A 26,397-nucleotide genomic window follows, 5' to 3' on the forward strand; every position below is an offset into this window, starting at 1 on the left:
CCTCCCACACCACATACCTCCTTTAAGTATGTTAAATTAGGAAACTTATTTGGCAATTTGATTTCCCTGTGCTGTATTCCCTGGTGTCCTAGCCATTGCATTGGCATGTGCATGTGTAAAAGCTGCTGGAAGAGGAGCGGAATTACATTATGGGGTGCGATGCATTATCTTTATGTGCATCTCTTGTAACGTGCTTCCCATCTTCAGTCATTTCCCAGATACATCCAAATCCGTTTCAGATTCTGCCCCATTGCTAACAGTATTGACGCAAGGCTGCCCGATCAATCCCGCAGCTTAGAAAGTAATTGAAATCCGCTCCTCGCGGTGCCCTGTAATCAGTGCGAAGCAGTGTCTAGTAGGCTGTTATTAATTGGAAGTAGATTCACAGCGAACGGCCTGGTAATTGTATCGTGAGTCATCCCAACTTCTCAGCAGTGAATGCTTCCCTTGCTGCTTAGTGCAGCCTGGCCCCATGGATCAGGAGAGCAATCGCTTGCCGATTCAGACAAAGTTCTTCTTTCGGTGTGGGGTAAGCGATACACAGGGGACACGAACAGCTTGCTATCTGTCGAAGCCAGTGCTGAGGGAGCAGGATGCTCAAGTAGCTGCTAGAGAGAGACGGGAGTTAAAATCTGGTGTTAAATAACAAACAGTCTCTGCTGCTTCTAACGAGGAGAACAAATTCTCCATCTCAGGAGAAAACCAAGAGTCCTAATACAAAGGTGGCTGAAGTCTCTCCAGGTGAAGGATGGGGCAGCGATGACAGCTGAACCAGAGGAATCGGGCACTGCGTGCAATGGCAGGCGCCTGCAAAGCAACAGGAGCTTAAGCAGGGCTCGGTCGGTGTCAGGTCTGGATCTGAGCAAGAGAATTAATACAGTTTCTAGCATCTCTCTCTCACTGTGGGGACCCGCTGGGGGTTAGCCCAGTAGCCTTTCTCTCATGGAGCAGTAACAGCCCCCTGAGGTGCATTACAACATGTGAAAGAGCTGAGTAGCCATGGGACCCCCACCGGCTCTCAAATTGGCTCGGATTTGGCCAGTGGATTCAGAAGTTGTTAGTCAGGAGCAGGCAGACGGACGCACGCGGTGCAGTCGCGCTGGCCTCATTTCTCTGGCAAGGCAGGCTATGAAAATAAAAAAAAAGGATGATTGATGTTTCTGGAGCTGTGCAGGAAAGCATTGGCAATTCAGTGAAACACCTGAAAAAGTCTTTCCAAACCTGTGAGGGAACAGAGGGAAAACGCACGCTGGCCTTTTTTGCTTCTTCCACTGGGACAAGAGCAGAACAAAACTTGAGATGAGAAGCAAACCTCTCCTATTCACTTCTCTTGTGTTGTTCCTAGCAATTAAAAATCGTGAAACGGGGAAGTTCATTCTGAGTGAAGACAACTATGTGCCAGACTCTAAAGTATTTATTGACATGGGTGTGGAGTGGGAATATCGGAATGACGATGATAGAGAAACTGTGCAGACCATGGGGCCACTGCGTAATGGAATAGTTATTCTGGTAAGTCAAATGAAAACCATCTTCCACGGAACACAATGTCAGGGTTACAGAGCCATAATGTGCTATAATGTATTTTAGATTCCTCTTGTGAGTTACAAGAAGACATCTGCTTCAATTATAAGACAATAGAAGATGTATTTTAATTCCTTTCTCCTAATTCATTGCTCTGTACAAGAGCTGTTATAACTCAGGGGTATGTGTTGAGCAACCAGCTCTCCTCATTATTTCCCATGGATGGCCTAGAATATGGCCACTGTGTAAAGACTCTGCAGCTTGCTTATCATATCTGACGTGAGCATTAGTTAAAAAAAGGTCAAAGTGGTTTTTATCAGATAGATCTAATAGCTCCTCCTCCCAGGCATGTTTTGAAAATGTATCCTGCAAAGGCAGATGCAGGATTCTTGTGCTTCCAGGCTCACTTTGTCAGGGCACAGTCAGTTCTGCAGTTCCCAAACCCACCCGACTATATTCTTTTTTCATTGCAAACCAGCAAACAATAGACTACAATGAGTAGGGGTAGGTTGATTCAGAATCCCTCTGAAAGCAGCTGTAATGTGTTGATGTACACCAGCTGAATGTCAAAGGAGGAATAAATATTATGTTTTCAAAGGACCAATATTTTGCACTTCATTCACATTGAATTCCATTTTCTTGCATTTGTCTTAGTGCAGTGTGGTAGCAAAAAGTCTTTCTAAGTAGTTTATATTTCTGTCAGGATGAAGTAAGAAGCTTCACAGAATTCCCAGGATTATCGTAAGAATATTTGTATTTTATTAGAAATAGAAGCAATTTTCTTCACTGCTTTCAGTTTTCTGTGCATTTGAATTTTCCTTGTCTTTTAGTGGAACTATCCATTATCATTTTAGTACAACATTTCCTTCCTTTGTGATGGGATGTGGAAAAAATTTAGTATCATGAAGTCAGTCCAATGCTGGCAAGAAAAATCAGTCTAAATCAACAACAGTCTTTCTTAATATGCAGTTTAGAAACTCTGTGTCATAAGGATAGAGATACTTTTTCATCAGGGAAAAAAAAAAGTGTTGAGTGCAGCTAAAAGGTTTAAATCTCTCCGGGAATGTTTTTATATCTGAGCCATGATGATTGCTATTTCACGTCATCTCACATAGCTTCTGATATCAGTCTTTCATATCTTTTTTCCCTACATCTGTTCTGCTTACTAGGTGATTCCTCATGGTGGTGCCAAGATATCTTTGACTTACAAGTACATGATCCATGAAGATTCCTTGAATGTAGATAACAATAATGTTTTGGAAGAGGACTCGGTGTCATATGAATGGGCTTTGAAGAAATGGTCCCAGTGTTCAAAACCTTGTGGAGGAGGTAAAAACAAAACCCCAGAGCATTCAAAATTGATTAAGAGAAAACTGAAAGAATGAACACCACATGTGGAATTCATTGCCACAAGACGTTAGGGAGACCAAGAGTATGGAAGGGTTTTATTTAAGTTAAGAAATAAATAAATAGTGAATGGAGTTAAAAATCTGACTTAAAAGGTTTTGGGGGCAGATCTGGGGTGGCTCATTTCTGATTTCTGTTTATGAAACTGAAAAATTGTACAAATGTGCAAGATTTGGATGAGGGTCTCCAAGCTGCGGGGATGCCAAACCTCAAGGTGCCACAGGGCAGCCCTTAGTAAATCTGCATCCTGTGGACCTTGCAAAGTAAGGCCCCCGCTTTTGAGGCCAGACGTATACCCCGATGCTCTTCACCAGGCTGATGGTCAGGTTGCAGCACTGTGGCTGTGCAGGTTAGCAGAACGTTCTTGAAATGCTAGATGGTTTTCTCATTATAGCCTGTAGTGAAAAGTAAAGGGGATGAGCGATTCTGGGTGCTAAATCTACATGAATACGTGTTTATTCGGTGCAATTTACAGTTCCTTTTGTGGTCTGTTCACCTGTAGTTCCAACTGCAACCTTTGACAGTGTATGTGCAGTTTGTTTGAAACCTGAGTCCTGTGTAAGCTCTGCCAGTACTGAAAATAAGAGCAGTGTCTTTCTTCAGGCTACCAATTCACAAAATACGGCTGCCGGCGGAAGACGGACCACAAGATGGTTCATCGGAGTTACTGCGAGTTGATTCAAAAGCCCAAGCCCATTCGCAGGGTGTGCAATCTCCAGGAGTGCTCCCAGCCCATGTAAGCATCGCTGCCCACCAGCACCGCTCGGCGGCAGCCGCGATAGGCGTTGTGCCCAGCTAGCGCTTGTCACTGAAAGAAGGTGACTTAAGCTTGATCTCTGCTTTTCCGACTTGATACATGGCTGCTTGAGCTTGGGGGCTCTTAAGTACCTCTGTGCGTCATTGCAGAGACCCAGGACTGTGAGGATGTGGTGCTATATTCTGCTTGTAGACATACGATTTCTGGGACTGCTGGTTCCTATTACTTTTGAAATAATTTGGATTAGAAAAGAAGTGCTGTCTTGATCCAGACATTTGTGTTCAGGCCATCTTGAGGTAATAAAAAATAGACATAAATTCAATTTGTACCAGTTGATTTTACACAGTGTGAATTAACCATGTAAGAACAAATTTACAGAGTGCTACATAAGAAAACCAGTGTCACACAGCCTCTCAAATCCAAACCTTCCTAAAGTTCACAGCGTATTTTTTGACATTTAAACACAGGGAAAAATACTTGACCTGTTAGATTTCTCTGGCTGCCCTTGTACAGCACGGTATGCCTGTTGGACCTTCATTTTTGCTATACTTAGTCAAGTGTTAGAAATATTATAATTCACATTTTACAGGTGCTTTTTTTGACTGGCAGCAGGTTACTCTTGCCACGTGTAGGACTCATACATTCCTCGTGTTGCTACTGCAACAAGAAAGGAGTATGTTGATCCCAGCTTTTATCTCTGGGGACCAAGTCTAGATTCCAGGAAGCACAGCAAATAAGTAGAACATACCACACAGTATTTCCTAACTTCCTTTCAAAAAAGAATTGAAAGAGAGAAAAGTCAAGAAACTGCGCCCCATAAACTCAGCATGGGTCAGGGTTTAACATTTATTTATTGGAAAACTGAAGTAATGACCTAACTGTATCTCAGGCACTCTGGAAAGGACTGTATTCTTCTTTCAGCTGCAAATATAATTGGACCCAGGTACCACAAAAACTCAATAGGATCCTAAATTGTACTTGGATTCCTGAATGTTTCAGTCACCTCTGTTTCCATAGAGTGGCGTCGGAGCATTTTGTACTTGTACATAGGAGAGGCAATTATTTAAGAGATTTTATGAAGCTCTGTGACACCCACTACACTAATATACTGCTTCTTCACTGCTGGGAAAAAATCATCTTTGTCTCAGAAATCACCTTAGGATTCATGGCTGTGTGCTCCACAGCGCTCACCTTCCTCCACAGCTGTGTAATTTCAATAGGCTACAAAGAGAAGTTGGGTGAAATTACCACTTTACTTTTTAACTCAAGTGTTTTCTTGACTATTTCTAAACCCAGTATTTTATGAGTACTTTAGGACAATTGCTTCAAACTCAGGATATTTCTTCAAACTATATATATTTTTTGGTTAAGTTTATCCCATGAATACTGTTTACATTGAAAAATACTTCCTTCTTGCAGATCTCTGCATTCTGTAAATATTTATAGACTGCTGTATTATCTTTACTTACTTGATTATATCTGAGCTTTCAGTAGTTTACATAAATTTCCTCTGGTCCTGTCTGTCCGTGTCGCTCTTCTCTAAGCTCCTTACAATTTGTAGGTGTAATTCTAGACCCAGTTTGGCTGATCAGCGAAGTTTTCAACTACACCACATTACAAACCATAGGTTTCATTTTTCAGTGGCCAAACTGATTTACGCATTATGAACTCAGACCTTCTGATTTTCAGTGGAGTGTTGCCTTCCCCAAACCCAAACATTTATGATGCTGAGGACCCCAATTTGCCCAAGCTCAGCACACGTGGCACTGACTGTGTAGATGGGTTTGCTGGTGCTTCAGCAGATGGTGTCTAGCACAGCCAGGGATGTGGTCCATGGAGTATCCAGATATGGGCCAGGCTGGAGCTGCATTTCTAGCCCAGATGTTTTGGATTCACTCTGTGGGAACCAGCTGTGGGGACGGCTGGTGCGTGCTACATGATGAGACAAGGCACAGCTCATGCACCAAGACCTGGGAAGCTCAGCAGCACCCTTAGGTGACTGCTTTTGACATAAAAACAACCATATTTTTATGTGCAGTCTTGGAAGGGCCAGCTTAAAATCAAAGCAAATGAAGCAAAGTCAGAATAACGCTTATCTCAGAGATAATGAGAAAGAGTAATTTTAAAGATCTGGGTTGTATTACTAATTTTTCAGGGGCATGGTCAAATTACCCTTGCCGTAGCTGCTTGTGGTTTTTCATATCTTCTTTTTCTGTATCAGAACTAGTGTTAACATCCCGTTAAACCTGTGTTTCGGAGTTACAGTTCAACAGACAGTTTGAACTCACCTAATTTAGGAGAGAGACAATTTTACTCAACTTACTCTCTTTTCACTAACCCAGATGGGTTACAGGAGAATGGGAGCCTTGCAGCAAAAGTTGTGGGAAAACAGGATATCAAGTACGATCTGTCCGATGTATCCAACCCCTACACGATAATACAAATCGGTCTGTTCATACCAAGTACTGCAACAACGACCGTCCAGAAGGCAGGAGGCCTTGCAACCGAGAGCTTTGCCCAGCGCAGTGGAGAATAGGACCCTGGTCACAGGTCAGTCTCTTTCTGGAGGTCTCAAGCAATTAATTTCTTATAATGCAGGGGAGAAAAAATCTTGGCATTTGTTCCATGCTGTCTATTCAAATGCATTGACACAATAAACTAATACCTACACAGAGGGTGTATTGCTTCCACTGCTACTAATGCCACAGAAAGTGAGTTAGATGGAGAGGTGATGGTAGTGAAACAGCCAGTAAAGCCATCCTGCAGTGATGCTGGATGATCGAGACCCCTTGAGCCACCCGTATATGATGGCAGCATCACGGAAGCTGACTTCTACCTGCTCTTTATTCTGCTCACAGTCATTTACCTGTTGACTTAAGCTGAGAGAAGGGCGATTAGTTCTTTTATCACTGCTTTATTTTCTTTCAAATAAAGAAGACTGAAGTTGTCAGACACTGTGAAGGAAGTTAGGTACCAACACTCATGGAGATTCAAAGGTGCGAGCATCTTTGATGTAAAGGCCTTCAGCAGATTTAGCTACTCAGTCTCGTAAGGTTCTGTCACCAAACTAAAGGACAGAGTTTTTCACCTAGTTTCCTAAGGAAACTCAGTGAATCTATTCATGGAGCAAACTTCTATTCTACCTTTTCTGTTTGCTATTGCTATGGGCAAAACAGGATTCGGTGACTCCCATAAGAAGTGTCAGGAGCTCAGACCATAAGCTCTTTCTTGGAGTGTTTCACAGTTGCTGGTATACCACAGAAAGCAGTGGTTCTCCCTCTTGCTTAGTTACTGTAGGTACTGCGGTGGTTCAAATAATGATGTACTCTGTCGGCTCAAATCAAGGGCAGTGGTTTAAAATTTAAAAACTAATCCATTGTTTCCAAAGGGTGACTTGGCGTCTAACTGGTGCATCTCCTTTCAGTGCTCTGTCAGCTGTGGCAACGGCACACAGGATCGCCCGGTCCTGTGCCGGACCAGGGACAATGCTATCGGCCTTTGTAAAGAAAATAAACCAGAGACTGTAAGGATTTGCAGACTACCTCCATGTCCAAGTAAGTGCTTGTCTTCTCTAGCATATATTACTTGCTGAAAAAATTATATTGATTGCATTTATTTGAAAAGCCTTCATCAAATTTATACTTGTGCGCTATGTCTGCCTGGGGTGCAGTTCTCCATAGCCCTGGTTTGGAGCAGACTTTCCAAATGCAGAGCTGTTGCGTGGCCGATGGCCTTCTTGGGCACGTGGTTGTTCCCTTTTCACAGTGGGGACCAGCACTTGCCCCAGTGCAGCATAAGGGGCTGGGGCAGACCTCAGCACGGTGGTGATGGCTGGATCCGGCCAGCAGACAGCAGCTGCCCTGGGTGAGAAGCGCTGCCTGAGTCCGGCTCTGCGCCCCTGAGATGTGCTGGGCTTGGCAGGGGGCTGCTGGGTTGTGGCTAATCAAGGGCATCATGTACAAAGATGCCTCTTTGCTTTCCCCATCTCCAGTGACAGTTCCAGGCTTCTTTTCCGTTCTGTCAAGCACAAGTTATATTCAGGGGTTATCTAACTCAATTTTATTAAGCTATAATGAATTTATTCCTACTTAATCCAGGACACTAATGCCTTTATCCTTGTTAGCTTTTCAGCTGTTTGCAAATGATATTTGTGAGATCATTTTACATATTCCTATTATTAAGTAATTCATATTTTTCTTTTATTCCTGATGTATTTCTCAGGGTAGCTTTTGATTCCTAATTAATTAGAACCAAGCTGTCAATTATGGTCTCCAATACAAAGATTTTAAAGAGGCAGCATAACTAAACTAGACTGGATGAATCCTAGGACATACTTATTGCTGCTGTGAGAAGTACTGCTAGAGAACTGGCCTTCAGGCTGTCTTCAGTGTTGGTTGTCAAGTGCTGGGCACAAGTTGTAGCAAAGTGGCAAAACAGCACCCTCTGCCCAAAACTAGACAGCCTGGTCATAATCCTTCCCCAGGCTCCTTCACCATCGGAGCCCGCTCACTCTCTTAGCTTGCCCACTTCTGACAGGTCAACTATTTAATGCTAACATATGTTGTGTTACATCTTTTTTCTCCTCTATTCAAGGAAACGTTTCTGATCCTTCAAAGAAAACCTACATGATACAATGGCTGTCAAGACCTGATCCAGACTACCCCATCCAGAAAATATCTTCAAGTAAAAGACCCATTTATAACTCTGCCTTTGCCCTTAAATGCATGCCACATCGAATGTGGACTTTGCCTTTTGCTCTCTTCTTCTCTCTATGCGGAAAGTTCCCTTGACTTTGCCAAGTTTAAATCTTGGGCTGAATCTTTTTTTCACACCAGGCACTTGGTGCTCGGTGTCTTTCTTCTCTGGAGCTTGCGTAGCACTGGTGGTGGAGGTCTTGAAGTGTTGGATGTGTGAAGTTGGATCTCCACAGTATGTTGCAGTCCTCTGAAAGGGAGCTGGGATCAGTTTGCTTGTTGCTTGGTGATGGTGAAAAAAGGCTCTTACTGGTTCATGATGTTCAGTTTGATAGCAAAACTGAGAACTTATTGTGAATGTGATCACATCACAATAATGACACCTTGTAGTGCTGAAGTTCTCCTTTATCTAAAAACCCTAAATCTCATTACTCTCTAGTTTCAGTTCGCTGACAGGGTAGTCTGATGAGTGAAAGAATTTTTTCATTCCATTTTCCTTTGCGGTGCCATTGCTTTACTCACCCTTGCTGCTCATTTTTTATTCCTGACCCTCACATTCATGTTTGTAACCTGTGGAGGGCTCACTGGGAAGCAGAAGCTCAGTTTCTGTCGGTATTTTCAATGCTGCTATGACGCCGTCTGCTCTTGCCAAACTCCTGGTGGTGGTTTGAAATATTTTTCCTTGAGAAAAGCTGCATTCATTTTTCCCGTCGCACAATTTTTGCCAGTTTTGCGTACTTTCACTTTAGAAACAAAACCGAAGCAGAACAGGCATGGTCCATGTTGAAGGTTGCGTGGTGGTGTTTTTCTTAACCTGGCGGAGGCAATACGATGTTTTCATCGACTACGATGTCTCCAGCTGCTCAGCACGGAGCTGTTTATAGTCATTACATCTTTGGTCTTTTTTCACCATGTGCATGTCTGACTTGACTGGTACGGTTGTGTGTGTGTGTGTGTGTATGCTCTATAGATGTGTCAACTGGCAAACATAACAGTGTGAACTACTACAGAATTACCTCAATTTTTATTGCTTTTTTTGCTTAGAAGAAGAATTTTAGAAAAATGCCTTAATGTTGAAATGTAAATGGCATTAATTTACCAGATCCAGCTTTAAATATAAACAGTACACTGGTACCTTGAGTTAATCTTCATATGGAGTGTTTTTACTTGAATGATAACTATTAGAAGGCAGTAAATTTAATCCGAGGTTAATTTGCACAGTGCATATCCATATCTTCATCAAGACAGGATTGTGACCTGACTTACTGAAATTTAACTGGCATTCTTGCTTCACCTTCCGTGTTTGTGTGGAAGATTTGGAATTCACAAGTCATAAACCTGTTTGTGACAGTCAGTACCAATAGTAGAAGCGTATCAACTTTAAAACTGCAGTCTTGGAGCAAATTACTACCTTATTGCATTGATCATATTCTTTGGAAAAGTGGCATTTTTGAATCTTTGGGTCGTCAACAGTGTAGCACTTCAAACTTGTCATTATCATGTGATCACATATTTAAATTTTGCTGTTAATATGATAATTTCCTGAAACATGTTAACAATTTACATGACAAGGTGAAAAAGCAAAGACACGTATCTGGCACTGAATACTGTTATGTAAAATAATTGGTGTTTAACTGTATAAATATATTCATGACTGTTACCTTTAAATAGACAATGTTTAGTGATGTTTCAAGAGATGGGTGGCTATAGAGAATGGTGCAATAAGGTATCTGGGCATTGTGCACTATGTCTATATGCACTTTGGTTTATCAGGGATATTTTATTAGTGTTTTGTATGTATTTAACATAATATTAAAGATGTGCCAATTCAGTTTGCTTTTCAATATTTTTTTATGAGACTAATGTGTACCAAAGTGACTGTGAAACTGATTTATTTTTTTCTTACTGATGTTTTGAAGATATACTTCCAGTCTGTCATGCATACTGCAAGTAAAAATAAATAAAAGTTCAGCAAATCTGGATATTTGGTTTGGATAGAGGATAAAAATTTCATTCTGACATTCATAAGTTACAGAGTTTATTTATATAACTTATCAGATGTCACAAAATATACTACATAATGCGTTTTTATTTTCATGTATTTTTAAGCTTGACATTACATATTTTTGATAGGAAAAAAAGGCATTTTTCTAAAGGTGCTTTTAGTGATTCTTACAAAGCCAAGAACCAGATCTGCCTTGTTGAAACTACATTTAAATGTTCTATCTGTTGGCTTTTATTTTGCAAGCCATTTGGAGAAGCTTGCATTAAGGTCATGCAACACAAGGCAAAATGTTCAAAGGGGACTCTACGTGGTATGTAAAAATACATATAAAGCTGTATGGGCACATGCAGTCCTTTGTGTAGAGTTATGCATGCAGATATGAACAGTTCCAGCTCTTAAAGACTGGTTTGAAAATGTCTCCAAAACCAAGGTACTATTCTTAGGTTCCTAAGGAAGGAGTTGTTCTTTATTTCCAGCAGTATCATCTCAGTTGTTTAGCATTTGAAAAATATGAAAATGAATTGACGCATTTGAAAATAGGAACAAGAATTTTGCTTTTCTGCAACAAATGCAACAGTTGGGGCATAAATACAACGCAAGGAAGGTGTTTCTACTTCCTCAGCCAGTACTAGCATTTTAAAGCAGCAGCAAAGTTATTAGTTTATTTTAGACTGATATGTTTGCCAATTAAACACCTATAATGCCCTATTTTGTTAACTGAGGATGAGTGAAGAGGCGACACCTACACTTTCTGAGTTCACTTGGTATCTCTGAATCTGCTCTGGTTCTCTACTTTGCTGTAAGGCTGCTGACAGAGTAAGTCAGTGTTCATAGCAGGATGGTGAAATATGAGCTCCAGTACCACGCTGACTTGAGCACGCCGTCTGCTATCGGGTACGCTCTAAATAAAGGCGAGTAATTGGCGTTACTCATCCTTTACTGTAAGAGTAGGTGGAAATGTAGTAAGAGCAGGGAGAGAGGCAGAAGTGATTTCATCTCTGTCTCGGCACTCTGGTCACAGAAAATGTTTTGTTACCGATTATGCCAAGTATTGGTCAGTCTGCCTTTCTCCTCAGCCCTCGCCTTTCCTACAAGCCCTCTGACTCCTCTTTCTTTCAGCATGGGCTGCGTGTTGGGATTTTTCCTGGTAGTTCCTGGCTCCGTCACTTCAGCCTGGAGGCACAGGAGCTGTAGAGCGTGTATGTAGGACAGAGGACAGGTAGTTTTCTCTCCAGGGAGTCTGCTAACTCCTCACCATCCATCTGCCGCCAATTCATACGGTCCTCTACCTCCTCTGAGCAGAAATCACAAGGGCCTGAGTAATCTCTGAGTAGCCTTCTGTTTATGTTTCTCAGACAGTAATACCATTTGACTAGTTCACCTTTAATGCCTTAGCCTACATTTTTGCACCTGTATTTCAGCAAGATCAGGATCTGCTGTAACACCTTTGTCATAGTGCAGATTGTCATAACGGCTATCATTGGCAGCTTGAAACTATCAATTATCGTTCTTTCTCTTTTATTGCAGTTTTCCAGTCAGTGACACAAAAATCAGGACTTGTTACTGAGACTCCCAGTCATTAATGGACTGGCTTGACTCCATCACACTGGAGTTTGTCGTTCTGAAAATATCAGCTCCCTTCTAGGAGGAGGAGAAAAGCCTTATGCTAAATGCACCACTTCTCTCTCAAGCAAGGGACATGCTCAGGCAATGCTGGTGTTTTCAGACTAGAGGTACCTGGCAAAAATACCATTCCAGCGGGTGGACTCAGATTAATTCTGAGAGTTACACGGTACACATCGAAATAAGAGCTGACTTTCTTGAGACAGTCCGGATAAATATAAATTACCCCTGACTGTGGTTAGTCACTGTTAGATTGCACAAAAGCATTAAAAGGAGTGAAGAGGGGAGAAAGAGATTTCTCACTATAAACCTTGATGACTTTCTGGGGGTTTAATGTAGCTTTAGCAACAACACAGTACTATCAGTGTGGTTTGAACTCTAAGCCAAGGCAGGAATGCAATTCATTGTGGCTGCATGGTCCTCAGGGTAGCACTTCCAGAATGTGAAGCCAAAAATTAGAGTGTTGTGGTCTATAGTGTGGATGGGGCTGGTACAAACGGTTCAGATCAGCTTTTGCATCCCTTGAAGTGAGTTGAATTTTAGGTTTAATATTAAGCCTGCTTCTGCTTATAGAAGGCTCATTTGCCAGTTTTCCATCCCACTTTAAATACCAAACCCTCTGCCCACTGCCAAAGCTTCAGCTGTGTTTCTTTTTCTGATTAATGTGAAGATGCTCTTTATTTATCTGTTCCCTTTTTCTCTTTCAGAAGATCATTGTCAAGGAGACAAGTCAATGTTTTGTCGCATGGAAGTTCTCTCTCGTTACTGCTCGATTCCCGGTTACAATAAGCTGTGTTGCAAGTCCTGCAATATGTACAGCAACATAACAGAGGACAACAATGTAACTGATTCTAACGTAAATAAGAATAATGTCATTGAGGAGGAGCTCCTGACAACCCTCAGCCCTCCTGTAGGAGCATCCACCACACAGTCTGCCACCAGCCCTCCTCTTGTTTCCAAAACACGTGCACCTCCTTCCAATGCAACTGAGGAGCACCCAGAAATCAATGCGGTGGATGTTCCCTATAAAATCGATGGGTTGGATAATGAAGTATCACAGCACAACATCATTACACGGAGGAGGATACCTTATGAAAGGACAAGGAATCAAAGAATTCAGGAGCTGATTGCTGAGAAAAGGAAAAAAGAGACTCTTAGGAAAATAAACTAAAATGGAAATACGGCACAAACAACGTTTTTCTCTTATAGAGATGTTACCAACATCATAGTATTGCCCATATCGTAGAGACTAAAAATGGGGAAAAAATCAAAGTGGTGCTATGGCAGAGATGCCAAATTCTAAAGCCTACTATAAATGGAAATGACAGATTGTTTCATAAGTGCTAATCTGAACACTTTGACGGCTAGGTTTACAGGGTACGGTAGAGTATTAGTGCAATATCATTACAGCGTTTCACTGAATCCAAACAAACCGTAATACCTAGGCCAGGTTAGCAGGTTTCTTGTTTATGGGCTCTTTTAACTCTTCTATGCCTGTGTAAAACTGCTTGGGAATAGTAATGGGAGTTACACTTGGGATGGAGGAAAACAGACACAAGACATAACAAATCCCTTTAACACTGACAAGCAGGTGGTCAGGAATCCTGTGATGCTTCTGTGCATTGCATAAACCCGGGCACTAACTCAGCCCCCGGTTCAGGAAGGTACTTAGGGACGTGCCAGCCTAAGCTCAGCTGACTTTGGTAGAGCTGCTCCTGTGGTTACAGCCAGGCATGTGCTTACATAGCTTTCTTAACCGGGACTGCGTAAGAAAATACATAGAAAATTCTGTAGCCATGTATTTATGTGTAAATTAAAAACTGGCAAACAGTAGCTTACATATTTCCGTAAGTGATTTCAAAGGATTCTCCTAAATTTTTGAATACGTGCAAGACATTTAGTAGGGTAGATCCGGCCAACTTGGACTGACAACATCCTAGTCTTTCTGTTTACAATTATCCATGTTTTTGATAGTCTTAAAGTTCCTATAATGCAACAGCCTCAGTGATCTTTTTTCGGTTGGTGCTTTTTTTATTGGTCTGATTTTTTTTCTACCCACATATTGTTTAACTTAAAGAGGACTGGATTCTTGTTGCCTTTTCTTTGGTGCTTTGTTAAGAAAACATTTTTTTTTCTCCCATAGGATGAGGTTATTTTGGAGGAAATAATTTTGTATTATCTACCTTTCCTTAGGACAGCTTTATTGGTGCAGAAGTGAACAAGTGAATTGTTTGCTATGCCCTTACATATACACGTACATACACACACACACGTGTACTCACAGTACCAGGTCTGCTAGAAACTTTAAGATGTGTAACCTGACAACCCTTTGAGTACTTCCTTTCCCCTCAGGGTCATCATGGTTTTCATAGGTCATTTTGAATTCCTGGTTGGAGAGCAGAAGATGAATTCAGCTTGGCTCTAACACCGCAGAGACGGGGAGTGTGCACTGGTTCCTGCTGTGGGTGGTATCTGAGCAGTTTTTCTCCTGTCTCCTGGCTTGGACTCTTCCATTTGTTTCCTCTTTGCTGGTAAACCCCCTGCAGAGCCCAGGACTTCCCTGAAATCCTCCTTTTACCACTAGGTAGGTCTGATGGCTCCTAGCTCAGATTTTCCAGTCTGAGAGTAAGATCTCATTGTCCAGCCTGAACTGGTCTTAGTTTGAAGCAGTGCCGGTAATAAGCCTGTATATACAGTCACATAGTTATTGGAAATGTGCTGAGTTTCCAGCAATGTGTAAGCTGTTCTGTGGTCCAGCTGCTGGCAAAGAGCTTCAGAAGCACTGCAAGGTGAACAACATGTGGCTTCCTGCAACCCTGACTTCTGCCCCGACCACCACGGCTGGACGAGCTGCCCAGTCTCCTCTTCAGAACAAGCCAGTCCTCCTGGAAAGGATGCGAGAGCCTGCAGGAACAGCAGTCTTTGCAGCACCGAGATGCCGAACTGTTCTGGCCTGAACTGTGTCCAGAAAACTGTGAAGGACAGGACCTGGTTTAAGAAAAATACTCCATGGAGATACTAGCGAAGGCACAGAAGGAATGTTTTCAGCTGATGGCATCAAGCGTCCCTTCTTACAGAGGACCGGGGTGATACACTTGGGTGAGCGTTTAGGAGCAGCTCAGTACAGGGATGGGAGTTACACTGAAGACCCTGAAGACCAGAAAGCAGAACGGGCCTGGTGAAAGTCCAGAGCACTAGGAAACATCTGGGCCAAGCAGACGTGGCTGCAGATGTGAAAGCAGCAGCCAGCACAAGCAACAAAATAATCTGTTCTGGTTTTGAAAAGTAAAGCTAAAGCTCCACAGTTTGGCAGCATTGAGCAGCGGTTGGCTGGGGCGGTGGCAGGAGTCACACCTCAGACTTCAACTCGTGAGACACTAAGCATTTTCCTGCAGTTGAAGGTTGCTTATCTTCAGTTGCCTGCGTGGTAGCCTTCGCTCGTCCCAGCCCTGCTCCATGGTCTGCCTGCCATTACAGAGCAACGATGCACGGACAAGCCCGGCGCTGGCCCCAGGAGCCTTGTGCCGAGGGATTTGTGGTTGCCTACAGACAGGACGAGTTTTAGTAACAGCGTAGGGTCAGGTCACATCTGTGCAAAACAGAGCAATGTAGTAATGGGCACTGAAAGGAAAAAAAACCCACCATGCTATTTATAAGCAAGGAAGACGTGTCTACAACAACATCATTCCAGCTGCTGTGCCATGCGAGACAAGCTGTAGCTGGGCTCCCAGCCTGTAGACATAGTGAGTATTTCTTGCCTTCCACATTTCCTTTACACAGATGTGGTTAGTGTAAAACTCATCTTTTCCCCTTCAAGTTACTATCCTGCTTTTAGCTCTGTGGACAGTAAAAATAAACCACAACCTCCAGCTTTTTTTCATAGCCTAGAAGCACATCCAAGCATATGATAAACTTAGGAAAAACCCTCACAAACCCAACGGTAGAGAGGGGTTGGGGCCTGAAGTTATGCAGGTGAGGATGGTACCAGCCTTGCTCTCTGAGACTTTGTGGAGACCCATTTCTCTGACCTCCAGAAGCCTGAGATAACCCATCTAATAGCTTCTGTTCTTCCTTAGCTTCTGGAATAGGCTTAGTCAACCAGATAATGTGAAGAAATGCCACAGGAGGAGGTGCCCACAGCTCAGATGCTGTCTTACAAATAGCGTCTTCTGTGCAAAGGACTTCTAAGTTGTGTCCCAATAGCAAGTGGGGCAGGCATTCATTTGGTGCAACTTCAAGTGCCCTTTCTGCAAACGGCACAAGGAAAGGCCCATTCCTGTGGGGTGACCCAATGTTTAAAATGGACTAGGCGGTTCTGTGCTGAGCATTTCCACCTGTGTCTTCCAGCAGCCAGCACTGCTGTAGGCTGGGCAAGGTCAATTCGCGGGGGTTCGCTCGCTCACACGCAGCATGGACACCCTGGCTGAACTTGCAAGGCTGGTTCGAAGTTCAGAAACCTGACCTCTTTGTTCTTTCTCTAGAGTGAGTCAGTTCGCAATCAAACAAACCAAAAGCACTCTTCCAGATAAGGTGGAGACTTCTGCTGCATCTTGGAGCGTGAGCAGCCTCCCAGAAGGCTGGTATGGTGCTACGCTAGGTCTGGTGTTCATTAGGGACCAGATGCAATGCCTGGTGGCATCTGCATGTAGGAAGGGCTTGCTCCCTTCTCAGTCTCACCTTTTTGGAGACTTAATTTGATTTATTTCTCGCTGGCTTTAATTCTACTGAATATTTCTCTAGTGGTTATTTGGGGAACACTGAAATGGTATTTGAAGGAGCAGCTTCAGTCTAGATTGCTCAAGACAGTGAGACGCTGATGGACACAGCCTGGTCCATCTCCTTATGGAGCAGAGCCACCAGCTGCCTTCTCTTTACAGTCTTGCTGTATGAGAGGAAAAAAAAAAGTCTCTTCAGACCAGGGAAGATGGATTCTTTTCAAGCTGGCATGAATTTTTCAGAAGCTGGTTTTTTTCAGCAGTTCCCATTAAGGTCGTTTCCTAAGAATATGTACCTCACTTCTACTGGAAAACACAGAGCAGAGCTCTATTGATAAAGAAAAAAGCAGCCCAAGGCAATAGGTGGGGTTTTGCCTTCAGCTGATCGTTGTTCCATGTCATGCAGTGGAAATTTTGGTCATTTTTTTGGTTGGTTGAACTTTTGATAACTGTTTCCTCTTTTCTACAATGCTGTAATTGGGCAAGAGCATCACCGTAGTGTGTCTTCTGTAACCATTTTGCTGTTGCCCAGGTATTGCATTTTGAGATGTAATGAGCAGAGTGGTATTTTAATGTAACCTAATCCCCAGAAACTAAAGCAGATTTGTAAGAAAATATATTCCTGCAGAGACCATCTCAGAGATCTGAGAGCTAAAGCAATGTGCTCCCATTAGTCAATGCATTTTATGATTTAACCATGCAAGTACACAGCTTTCTAAATTGTCATTTTTCTGTTGGTCTAAACTTAAAATCCAGGTGACAGCCCCTCATGAAAAAAAAAAGATCCCAAACCAATTCTGGTTCCTTTGGCTCCAATCTACTGCCATTTTTTTCACCAACATTCCTTTAAAAATTTCTGTAATGTATTATGAATGCATCACTTTTTATATTCATATATCCATTCAGTATTTAGAGTCTCACAACACCTCCATAGAATGCTTTCAGATATTTTGAGAATTCTAGAAATGGTGCTTTACCAGTACTCAAAGGGTTTTATGTTTTATTTTATTACGTAATGCATTTAATGTCTTATTTACTCACCTACAATGCACAGTATTAGCTATGTTCATCTGAATATCTATATGCAACTTCCATTCACTTACATATGCCTTAACAGAAATTGCAATAAATAGCCATTTCTTGTATATTAAAAATGTATATACAAATTAGAATCTTTAATTTTATAATTTATTAAATTCAAATGTCTGTGTTCTTTTGCAAAGTGTTTGACTTTTCCCTGTGCTTTTTTCACTGATGCAGAGATGCTGGGGGAGGAAGAACCAGCATCTTCAGACTCAAAAACAATTCAACTTCTAAAACTTTATCTTAATGAAGTGGGATTGGGAGACACTTGCTGCCGACGTCCTACATCCTTGTTACAACATCCATTATCCAAGGCCAAATACCATGAAGTCACTGACCAAAACCTTAGTTGATAACTGCACAGAAATCAATCAAACTCACTTAAACCTGCTTGAGGCTCTCAGCCTTTACATTCAGCTGAAGTCCATCCTGGTCCATGTATCATCACCTCCTTAAAAGGCTCAGTTATTTGGGCTTCTATTCAGGACTGATGAGCAAATTTCACTTTGCATGTCCTAGTGATAAAATAATTGCTCCTTTCCATGAAATTCTTTGCATACATTTTTCTGCCATATCCTGCATGCTCATAGCCAGGTTCCCTTTAAAGCATAATTGAATCTCTCCCATCTAATTGAAGTTTGTTGCTTGAGGATTTGAAAGATCCCTGCTTACCTTGATTATTCAGTTAGCACCATCAGTGCATTCAAGTCCAACATGTTCTTTAATCAGGTAATGAACTACCTCAGCACTTTCAATATGGAAAAGACATTTACTTACTTAAATGCCCTGATAAAACAGAAGACCAGCCAAAACCTGGGTTTCATTTACTATGACAATTCATATAGTATCTAATTTACAGCTGTGACAAGGGTTATATTTAAATGGCTTTTGCTTTCCCAACCCAAAGATTTTGAGATTTTTACAGTGGCCATGGGGCAGGGTCTCACGTCCGACATGACAAACACCCATGGTGGGGTCAAACACGTCCAACACCCCTCCCTCCCCCCCCAGTCTTCCTCTCTCTCTCTGAAATGCCTGAAGACGACAATTACAGGAGGCCATCTCTTTCTCTCCTGGCTTATATCAGCTTTTTAGCCCCTTTGCATCTATTCTTCAGACTTGGGCGATAACTGGTGCCCATGCGGGAGCCCGGACAGACGTACGCACACGTACACACGGCCCCGCGGGGGCAGCTCTGGCCCCTTCAGGTCTCAAAGCTCCTGAACATCATTTCCTTGGCCCGGGGGTGATGCCAAATGCAAAGGGAAGCGGCAGAATTTTAAAAATCTACCTCATCTCTAAGGAGAAATACTGTGATCGTCCCCTGGACCCTGCTGGGGGACTGTCACTGTTTCGGAAAGCCCATGACAGCGTAACACCTCTTTCTCCAAGCGTATTTGAAGGTACCTGCCGTGGGGCTGGATGAGCCTGGGAAGCCGTGCTTTGGGAACAGCCCCATGAGCGTTTGTGCCAGGAGCCTCATCCAGTTGAAGGCGTTATGCTCATGCCCCCAAAAACGAACGGCCCAGCTCGGGTCTCATTGCAGATAACGAGTTCCTTCTAGGAAGCCTGGTGTTGCAGGGCGGGCAGGATCGTAGCAGGTTAAACAGCACTGAGTACATCGCTGGCCGGGATTCATTTACCCACCTCAATGCAGTGTGTGCATTAAAGCAGCAGCTCCCTGGCAGTGGAAGGAAAGGAAAAGTTATCCCAGAAGAGAGAAGCTGCAAGGAGAATGTTCTAGCTCGTTCACATCGATGATGTCTGTACAGTATCCTACTCCCATGGCATCCACAAACACCAAATACCGGTGTTTCGCCTGTTCCTGCACACGAAGCCGTGCCTGGCTCCCTGCATCCCCACAAAAGCAAACTCACCAGGTGTGATACATTGGCAGCAAGCTATAAGCTAAATGCCAAAACCATGCATTGCACTGCAAAATGGGTCTCAGCATTTGCAACCTCTGTCTTCTGTGCCTGAGGACCTCATCCTGAAGAGGTGCTGAGAGGAGACCCCACCGTCTTCATGGGAACCACTGCTCTGGCCTTGGAAGAAATAAAATTGGCCCGTGCATTGCTGAGACTGTGAGGGGGCTGGTGCTGGGCATTATCAGGGGGATCAGCTTTTTGATACACAGCATGAGTTAATTAATGGGGTGTGCATACACTCTCCTTCCTCACGTGCAAGGGGATCCCTTGCTCGTGCACAGGCAGTCACAGGCACTGCAGGATTACCTGGAGGGCAGCTGGTTCAACAAAGACGGGAGGAATGGGCTAGGGATGGATTTCCCAGCAGAGATCCTCCCAAATCCACTTGCAATCCCACTAACACCAGTGAGAAGTAGCATGGGCAGAGCAAGGAGCCTGTGCTGGTAAACCAGAGCCTCCCTGGGCAAATATTCATGTCTTGGGAGAAGGACTTAGAGCCTGGTGGAGGGGCAGGTTGGCTCTGCTGAGCGCTCTCTAAAAAAAAAAAAAAACAAAAAACGGCAAAGCAGTTCAAGGAGCAATTCCAAGCCAGGGAAGTGGTTATTCAGGTTATTCTCAATGACACCAGACAGAACTTAGCTCCTCCAAAGCGCCGTGCAAATCTTGAGTGTCCCTTCACACAGTGGGATGGGGGGGTACGGGGTGGTTTCCAGCCGCCCACCCAGGGCTTGGCTTTGCTCCCAGGAGTCAAAAAATGGTGCAGAGCCCTTCTGGGGACTGAATACCTGCAAACCCTGCTGGAGCTGCTGGGGGGGGTGTGCATGCATCGCTCTCCTGTGCTCTCGCCCGCCATCCCTCCCCACCACCCTTCCACGATCCCTCCCTCATCAGCAGCTTTCCAAAGCCGAGCAGGGATCGAAGCGAAGGAGCCACAGAACCACATCGAGTGCAAGCGCACTTCTAAAAACTCATTACAGCGAGAAGCAGAGCAGGGTGACATATGTGGGAGAAACCTCATCATAGTTAATCTGCTGGGTTTTATGCTTCATCAGCAGAGTGTTCCCACCAGCCTTAGGCGATGAAATTGCACTTTGCATCCGTGCTACTCCGAGCAGCACTTGGGTTCCCGCTTGGGAAGGCTGGCGGTGGAGGACCCGCTCGGGCTGCTTCACCTCTCCAGATGCAGAATTACTACTTGAGTTACCACTAGATGGTGGCACGGTACAAGAAGTACGATTATGAAACAGCCGCTGGACTTTGATACCAGGGTAAAAAAACCCTCAATCTGGTGGGAAGGGCTCTCTGCATCCCGGGGTTGCAGGAAGGACCAGATAAATAAACTAAAACCTGCTCAGCTCGGTCCCCACCGCAGCGTGGATGTATGCGAAGATGCTGTTGTACTGCTGTCCGTGCCTTACCAGCAGCTGGGGGCTGAAGGACAAACATGAAGCCTGCAGGAGAGAAACACAGACAGCAGCAGCAGTGGCGAAATAGAGCCGTGATCACCCCCACCACCCAAACCACAGAAAATAGTTCGCGAATTAAGTTATTTTCTGGGAGTGCTGTTTCTTAGGGCATGTAAACACAGCCCAGCTCCAGCTGATAACAGAAAGTTTAGAGGATAGTAACATTTGCAGGGTTTTCCACTGATGGTTATCATTAACTGGTCTTGCAAATTTTTTAATCAGGCAAAGCTCTTTCATTAAAGAAATGCAACAGCTGTGGGAAGACAAACCTGTCTCAGGTGAGCCCGCAGCTTGGATTAGCAGCCAAATACTGGGCAGTTTGTAACAAATCATTTACTGAGCAAAATGGGGTCCGTTTTCTGTTTGCAAGTGACTGGGATGTTCTTGCTGTTTGTGATTGAAGAATCTCTTGTGCAACAGAAGTCATTTATGGCAGGTTTACTCAGATTGTCTGGGTCCTTTGTGACCTGAGGGGAGGAGAGTCTGTGGGACTCACAGGACAGCTTCCGAAATAAAATTGATATTTAAAGGATGGAGATCCCAGGGCCTGAAAAATGAAAGCTGGATTTCCGTGCAGTTGAGGTCTTCAGAGCAAAGAGAAGCAAACGCGGCTTTCCCGGGAGCTGAGCAGCCACCCACTCTTCTGCACAGCACGTTTGTACTCTAACCTCGGTCCGCCTGGGTTTATTTTCAGCACGAGGAGAGGTGGATCGGTAGCACGGCACGTTTACACCCCTTTTGCCCGCCAGCGCTGCCAGAGGGGGTTTGGGAAGGAGCTGTGCCAGTGAAGTGCAATTGTTCTGCAAGGCCCGGCCGGCAGGAAAAGGCTTGTTGCTTGTAATACATAACGGCATTTGCACGGCTCGCTGCTCCCCTTGGTACAGATTTCTCAGATTTTCTGGCCACTGCCGGCGTCCCCGGGGCCACCCTGATGGGTTTCGGCTTCAGGCAGCCGCTGGGAGCGACTCGGCACCCCGGGCTGCTGCGGGACGGGGGTTTTCGTGGCACCCCGGGTAGGAGAAGGCTGTCGAGTGCTGGCAGCACGGTGTCCTCGGCGAGCCCTGCCGCGATCGGCAGCGCTCCGCTTCCCAGCCTCTTCGTGGGGTGCGTCCAAAAGAGGCAAAACCGCATCGGTGTTCAGGCGCTTCGGGGTGGTCAGGTGTTTTGTTGGAGTCTGGATGTGCTTTTCTATAATCTAAAATGATGTATGGAAAAATGCATGCGTACAAAGACACAATGTAACCTTACGCAGACCAGTAATAATATAAATAAATAAAATATTTATGTCATTTCAAATAAATATCCTGGGCTGGATTCCCAGGGGCAGTCGCCAGCGAGCAGCCACCATCGTTTGCACTTTCTGAGACATCAAAGTTCTTTAAAAAAAGACCGCACCGGCACTGAGCTCTCTGCCAGCACCAGTGGGATCTGGGCTGACGAACCCATGACACCAGCATGGCCCAGAAACTCCCAGCAAAGGCTCCCTGGAGTCATTTTCTGAGCTTAATTGGAATCCCAAGGAAACTGAGTGCCTAAATCACGCCGAGCCTTTTCAAAGCCTCCCAAAAGGACTCGTCCACCCATGTTCCCAGCTGGATGGAGAGCTGACCTCCTGCAAACAAGCCTTCTGCTAAATGGCTACGGGCTGCAGGAACGCAGCCCTCGCAGCAACTGGTTCCTCGCTTGCAAAAGACCAAGAAATACGTGGTAATTTCCAGAAAATCTGTGTGCATCAGTTACAGCGTTTGTACAAGTAGCCGCCACCAGTTACCGTGTGAGCTGCAGTCAAGGCAACAGCTGTGGGTGTGACATTTCTAACCCAGCTCTGTCTTAGTTAATAGGAAAACAGCTCATTAATGTTTCACGGGAGTATCTTCACTGCGTACCATTGCGGCCGCTTGCTGTAACGCACGCTAGGTTAACGGGCTGGGGAATATAATTAGAGAACACAAATCATCTGGAATCTGGCACAAATCGGGTCAAACTGTTTTCCTTTCCTGAACTTTTAATGAACAAACATGCAAGAGAAAAGCAGCTCGCTGCAACGAGGCATGGAGGTGCTCAGCATCGCACTAACCCCATACCCCGTCCCCAGCAAGAGCTAACGCTACAGCAAAGCCCGGCATTAACGCCGCTCCCTTCCTGACACTCTCTGACATGATTTTAGATGCCGGCTCGCAGCACAGGAGCAGGGTGGCAGCATTGCCCAGCCATCCACCAGTCACAATATTTGCCAGTTTACCAAAAAAACCCCTCATTTCCGCAGGCAGGAGTGTGGTAGGACGGTGCGCACGGGCTGATGGGCGTCCCCATGCGATGCCTGTGCCTTTGGGTGCTGCGGCTGCTCCGGGAGGAGGACAGGTCAGAGACGAGCGGAGGCAGAGAGATGCCAAGCAGCATAAAACCTGCTTAATAAAAAGAAGAAAAAAGTAAAAAACCACAGTGAATTTACAGTTTTACCGATTACAGCCTCTCGCTGTGTGAGCTCAAAAACTGGGATTTCTTTCAAACTGGGATTTTGCTACCACAGCCCAGGGCAGTGACGCCTGCGTCCCAGCGCCCAGGGCTCAGCTGTGTCACCGCAGGCACGAGCAGAGCAGCAACGTGGCATCACTGAGCTGTCACATCGGTGCCACCCGCTCCGACCTGCATCCAACCCCTCTGCTCATCACAGCTGCCCAGCTCCCCCAGCACCCGCTGTACAGATTCATTATGTTGGAAAGCATAAGGTGATTTTTTCCCCCATCTAAATAAATATTCCTTGCAATATTCCAAAGCAAAAGTTATTTATGAAGCAGCTCTGGCAGCGCTGATGCCCCATCAGGTGGACATTGGCTTTAGCCAGCAGTGCCGGCGCCGTCCCAGAGCCCGCATTTGGCAGTAAGAGTATTTTTCCTGAGAGTACCCAAAATGGCAATTGACTTTGGTATCCATTTAGGGCTCCCAAAGATTAATTGGTTTGTTTAGCCAAACATCAACAAGCTTCAAAAATGCCCAAATGAGAGCTGCCTGTTACACTTGTGCAACTCTGCTAAACTGTTTCAATACAAGGCTTTCCCCCAAACTAGAAGCATTCAAAAAAAAAAGCTAACAAACAGAAAACCAACCAAAAAAAACCCGTCTACAACATTTAGATCTCAGTCATTCAACCAAGCCTTGCAGAACTAATAACTTGTGTTTTCCTTGGCAGCTTGGGCACCGCTGCTGTTGCTGTTTTCTTTTGCTATTAATCCCATTTGCTCACGGTTTTCATGCACTCAGGAATGCTGATTCACTGCGCTCTCTCAGGGGAGTGTAAGTACAGGCGACCGGGATGGTTTAACCAAAGCCGTCTTCAGAAGTGCTTGGAAGACACCTACAGCAGTTTTGTGAAGAGACAAACAAGCGTTCAAAGGTGCATTATTTTTTTTTTAATTAATATTTTTTGGCAACCACTCGATGAAAGAGAAAACCAAACGGCTGTGGTTGAGGTAAAAAAAAAAAAAGAGGTATTGCTGTAAATTATATTTGGTTAATGATAGCTACTTTTTAAGCTGTATCTGGTATTTTTAAATTTATATTTTAATCTTCATATCAAGAATGTAAAAGAGATGATAGAGAACAAATCATTTATACTGCGGTTATCTGAGTAATTCCAGTAACAGTGATTTGAATAAACGTGATTTTCCTACCGTAACACCAGACGTCTGGAAGAAACTAATTTCAATAGATAGAAGGGATTTTTATTGCAAACTCATATTTTTAGTGTAGCTTCATAAAGAAACACCTTACCTAACCACTTTTCGGGAGGACCTTGATCACTTTAGAGGCTCTTAGGCAGCTTCTCCGAGCGGGGTGTGAGGTCTCCCCAGCCCCATCCTCCCCGGGGAGGCTGCAACGTCCCGCCGCACACCACCAAACCCACGCAGAGGGACAATGATATGGAAAAGCTTTAGGAGGGACCCTGACCCTGTTAGACGCCCGAAAACCCAACCCTGAGCCTAATTCAGCTGCTTTCCTGGGTGGGGTGGCCATGGCCAGCCCGGACCCTTGCACCTCCCCCCCCCCGCCAAGTTCTACTTGCTCCATCAAACCATGCGGCCTTGGAGAAGGAGATGGCTCCAGCTGGGAGGAGGGACTTTCCAGGAGAGGGGAATGGTCTTGAAGAGTTTTATAAAGATGAAGTATCCATGCACATCTGCACATGTGGAATTTTTTTTCCAGATCAGTGATTTTCCTCATGAAATAGCTTTCCCAAGCTTTATACTGCAGCTGCTTAGAGTAGCTAGTCTGTTTGTTTTGGTTTTTTTTCCCCCCATTTGATGGTAATTATGGTGCCTGCAAGCAAGAAGGAGAAATCTAAGCTCTAAGTTGTTACTACAGCACAGCCCCAGCTGATCATTGCTGTTAGCAAATTTAATGCATGAAGGTTGAGGGTCATTTCAGCAAACTTCAGCTGTTTGGCATCAGCAGTCCAGACGAACGGCTTAAGCTTGCACACCTTTGATATTTAAATGCTAAGCAATGGCTATTTCCAGAAAGCAAATAATCTCTGCTTTGAACTGTATCCTGAAGGGATGCACAAGTTTTATGAGCTGCTTCTTTCTTTCCACTGGAGATAAGGAAAGAACCTGTATGATGAGTGTGGGCTTGGGCAACCGAATCAGCAGTCTAAGCCAATTCCAGCCTGACTGCTGGTAACACTGAGAATATTTGCATTAAAACTAAGTAGTGATTTTTTAATCTAGGATTTTTGCTTTTCCCTCCATCCCTCCCAGCAGCTCAGGACAGGTGGTGTGGGGAGCAGCAAGGTTCAGAAATGCACTCACGCTCTCTGGCCGTGGTCACACAGGGACGTCGTGCTATTCCCCAGTAAGGAACAGCAGCTATCGAGGCTCCCTCTGAGGGCAGTATTTGGAAATAAAGGCAGAAGGAAGATTCAGCTGCAAAATAACTGGTCACCTCCCCACCCAACGCGATGCTGCAACAGAGCTATGAGAGGGCTACTGGAGTTAGAGCAGAATCGCAATCAGTTTGCAGCATATTAATAAGCCAGAAAACAAAGACTAATCCCTGCTGCCCGGAGACCCGCAAGGTCGGACGCTGCCGGTCCTCCTGGCGAGGCGATTTGCCATAACGCACTTGCGTGGGCTCGCTCGGCGGGCGCCAGCGCGGTGAAAGACAAAGAGGGCCAATGACTGCACCTCTTCCCGGGGGGG

At 44.5% G+C, this 26,397-nt stretch overlaps 1 protein-coding gene and 1 long non-coding RNA gene across 9 annotated transcripts in view; one reads left to right on the forward strand and one right to left on the reverse strand.

Annotated features, from left to right (window-relative positions):
- ADAMTS2 (ADAM metallopeptidase with thrombospondin type 1 motif 2) overlaps positions 1–17,888 on the forward strand; it is a 190,130-nt gene extending 172,242 nt beyond the window's left edge. For 3 of the 4 annotated variants that reach the window (XM_029997583.2, XM_029997585.1, XM_041119265.1), the window contains 7 exons: positions 1,346–1,509; positions 2,691–2,850; positions 3,532–3,664; positions 6,028–6,235; positions 7,110–7,239; positions 8,279–8,368; positions 12,715–17,888. In XM_029997583.2, coding sequence (XP_029853443.1) covers positions 1,346–1,509; positions 2,691–2,850; positions 3,532–3,664; positions 6,028–6,235; positions 7,110–7,239; positions 8,279–8,368; positions 12,715–13,178 — 1,349 coding nt within the window. In that variant the 3' untranslated portion in view covers positions 13,179–17,888. The remainder of the gene's footprint in view (positions 1–1,345; positions 1,510–2,690; positions 2,851–3,531; positions 3,665–6,027; positions 6,236–7,109; positions 7,240–8,278; positions 8,369–12,714) is intronic. The other variant, XM_029997584.1, reaches the window with a different exon arrangement.
- LOC115333983 overlaps positions 1–26,397 on the reverse strand; it is a 26,832-nt gene continuing 435 nt past the window's right edge. The window contains exons 1-4 of one of the 5 annotated variants that reach the window (XR_003920999.1): positions 20,990–26,340; positions 19,683–19,850; positions 19,213–19,486; positions 1–1,126 (exon numbers count right to left, since the gene is read on the reverse strand). This is a non-coding gene — a long non-coding RNA (uncharacterized LOC115333983). Of the gene's footprint in view, positions 1,127–15,465; positions 15,551–17,880; positions 19,487–19,682; positions 19,851–20,989; positions 26,341–26,397 lie in introns of those variants that run through there. The other 4 variants (XR_003921000.1, XR_003920998.1, XR_003921001.1 and 1 more) reach the window with 4 other exon arrangements.

Source organism: Aquila chrysaetos, chromosome 22 (assembly GCF_900496995.4).
Source record: "Aquila chrysaetos chrysaetos chromosome 22, bAquChr1.4, whole genome shotgun sequence".
In the NCBI taxonomy this organism is placed as follows: Eukaryota; Metazoa; Chordata; class Aves; order Accipitriformes; family Accipitridae; genus Aquila; species Aquila chrysaetos.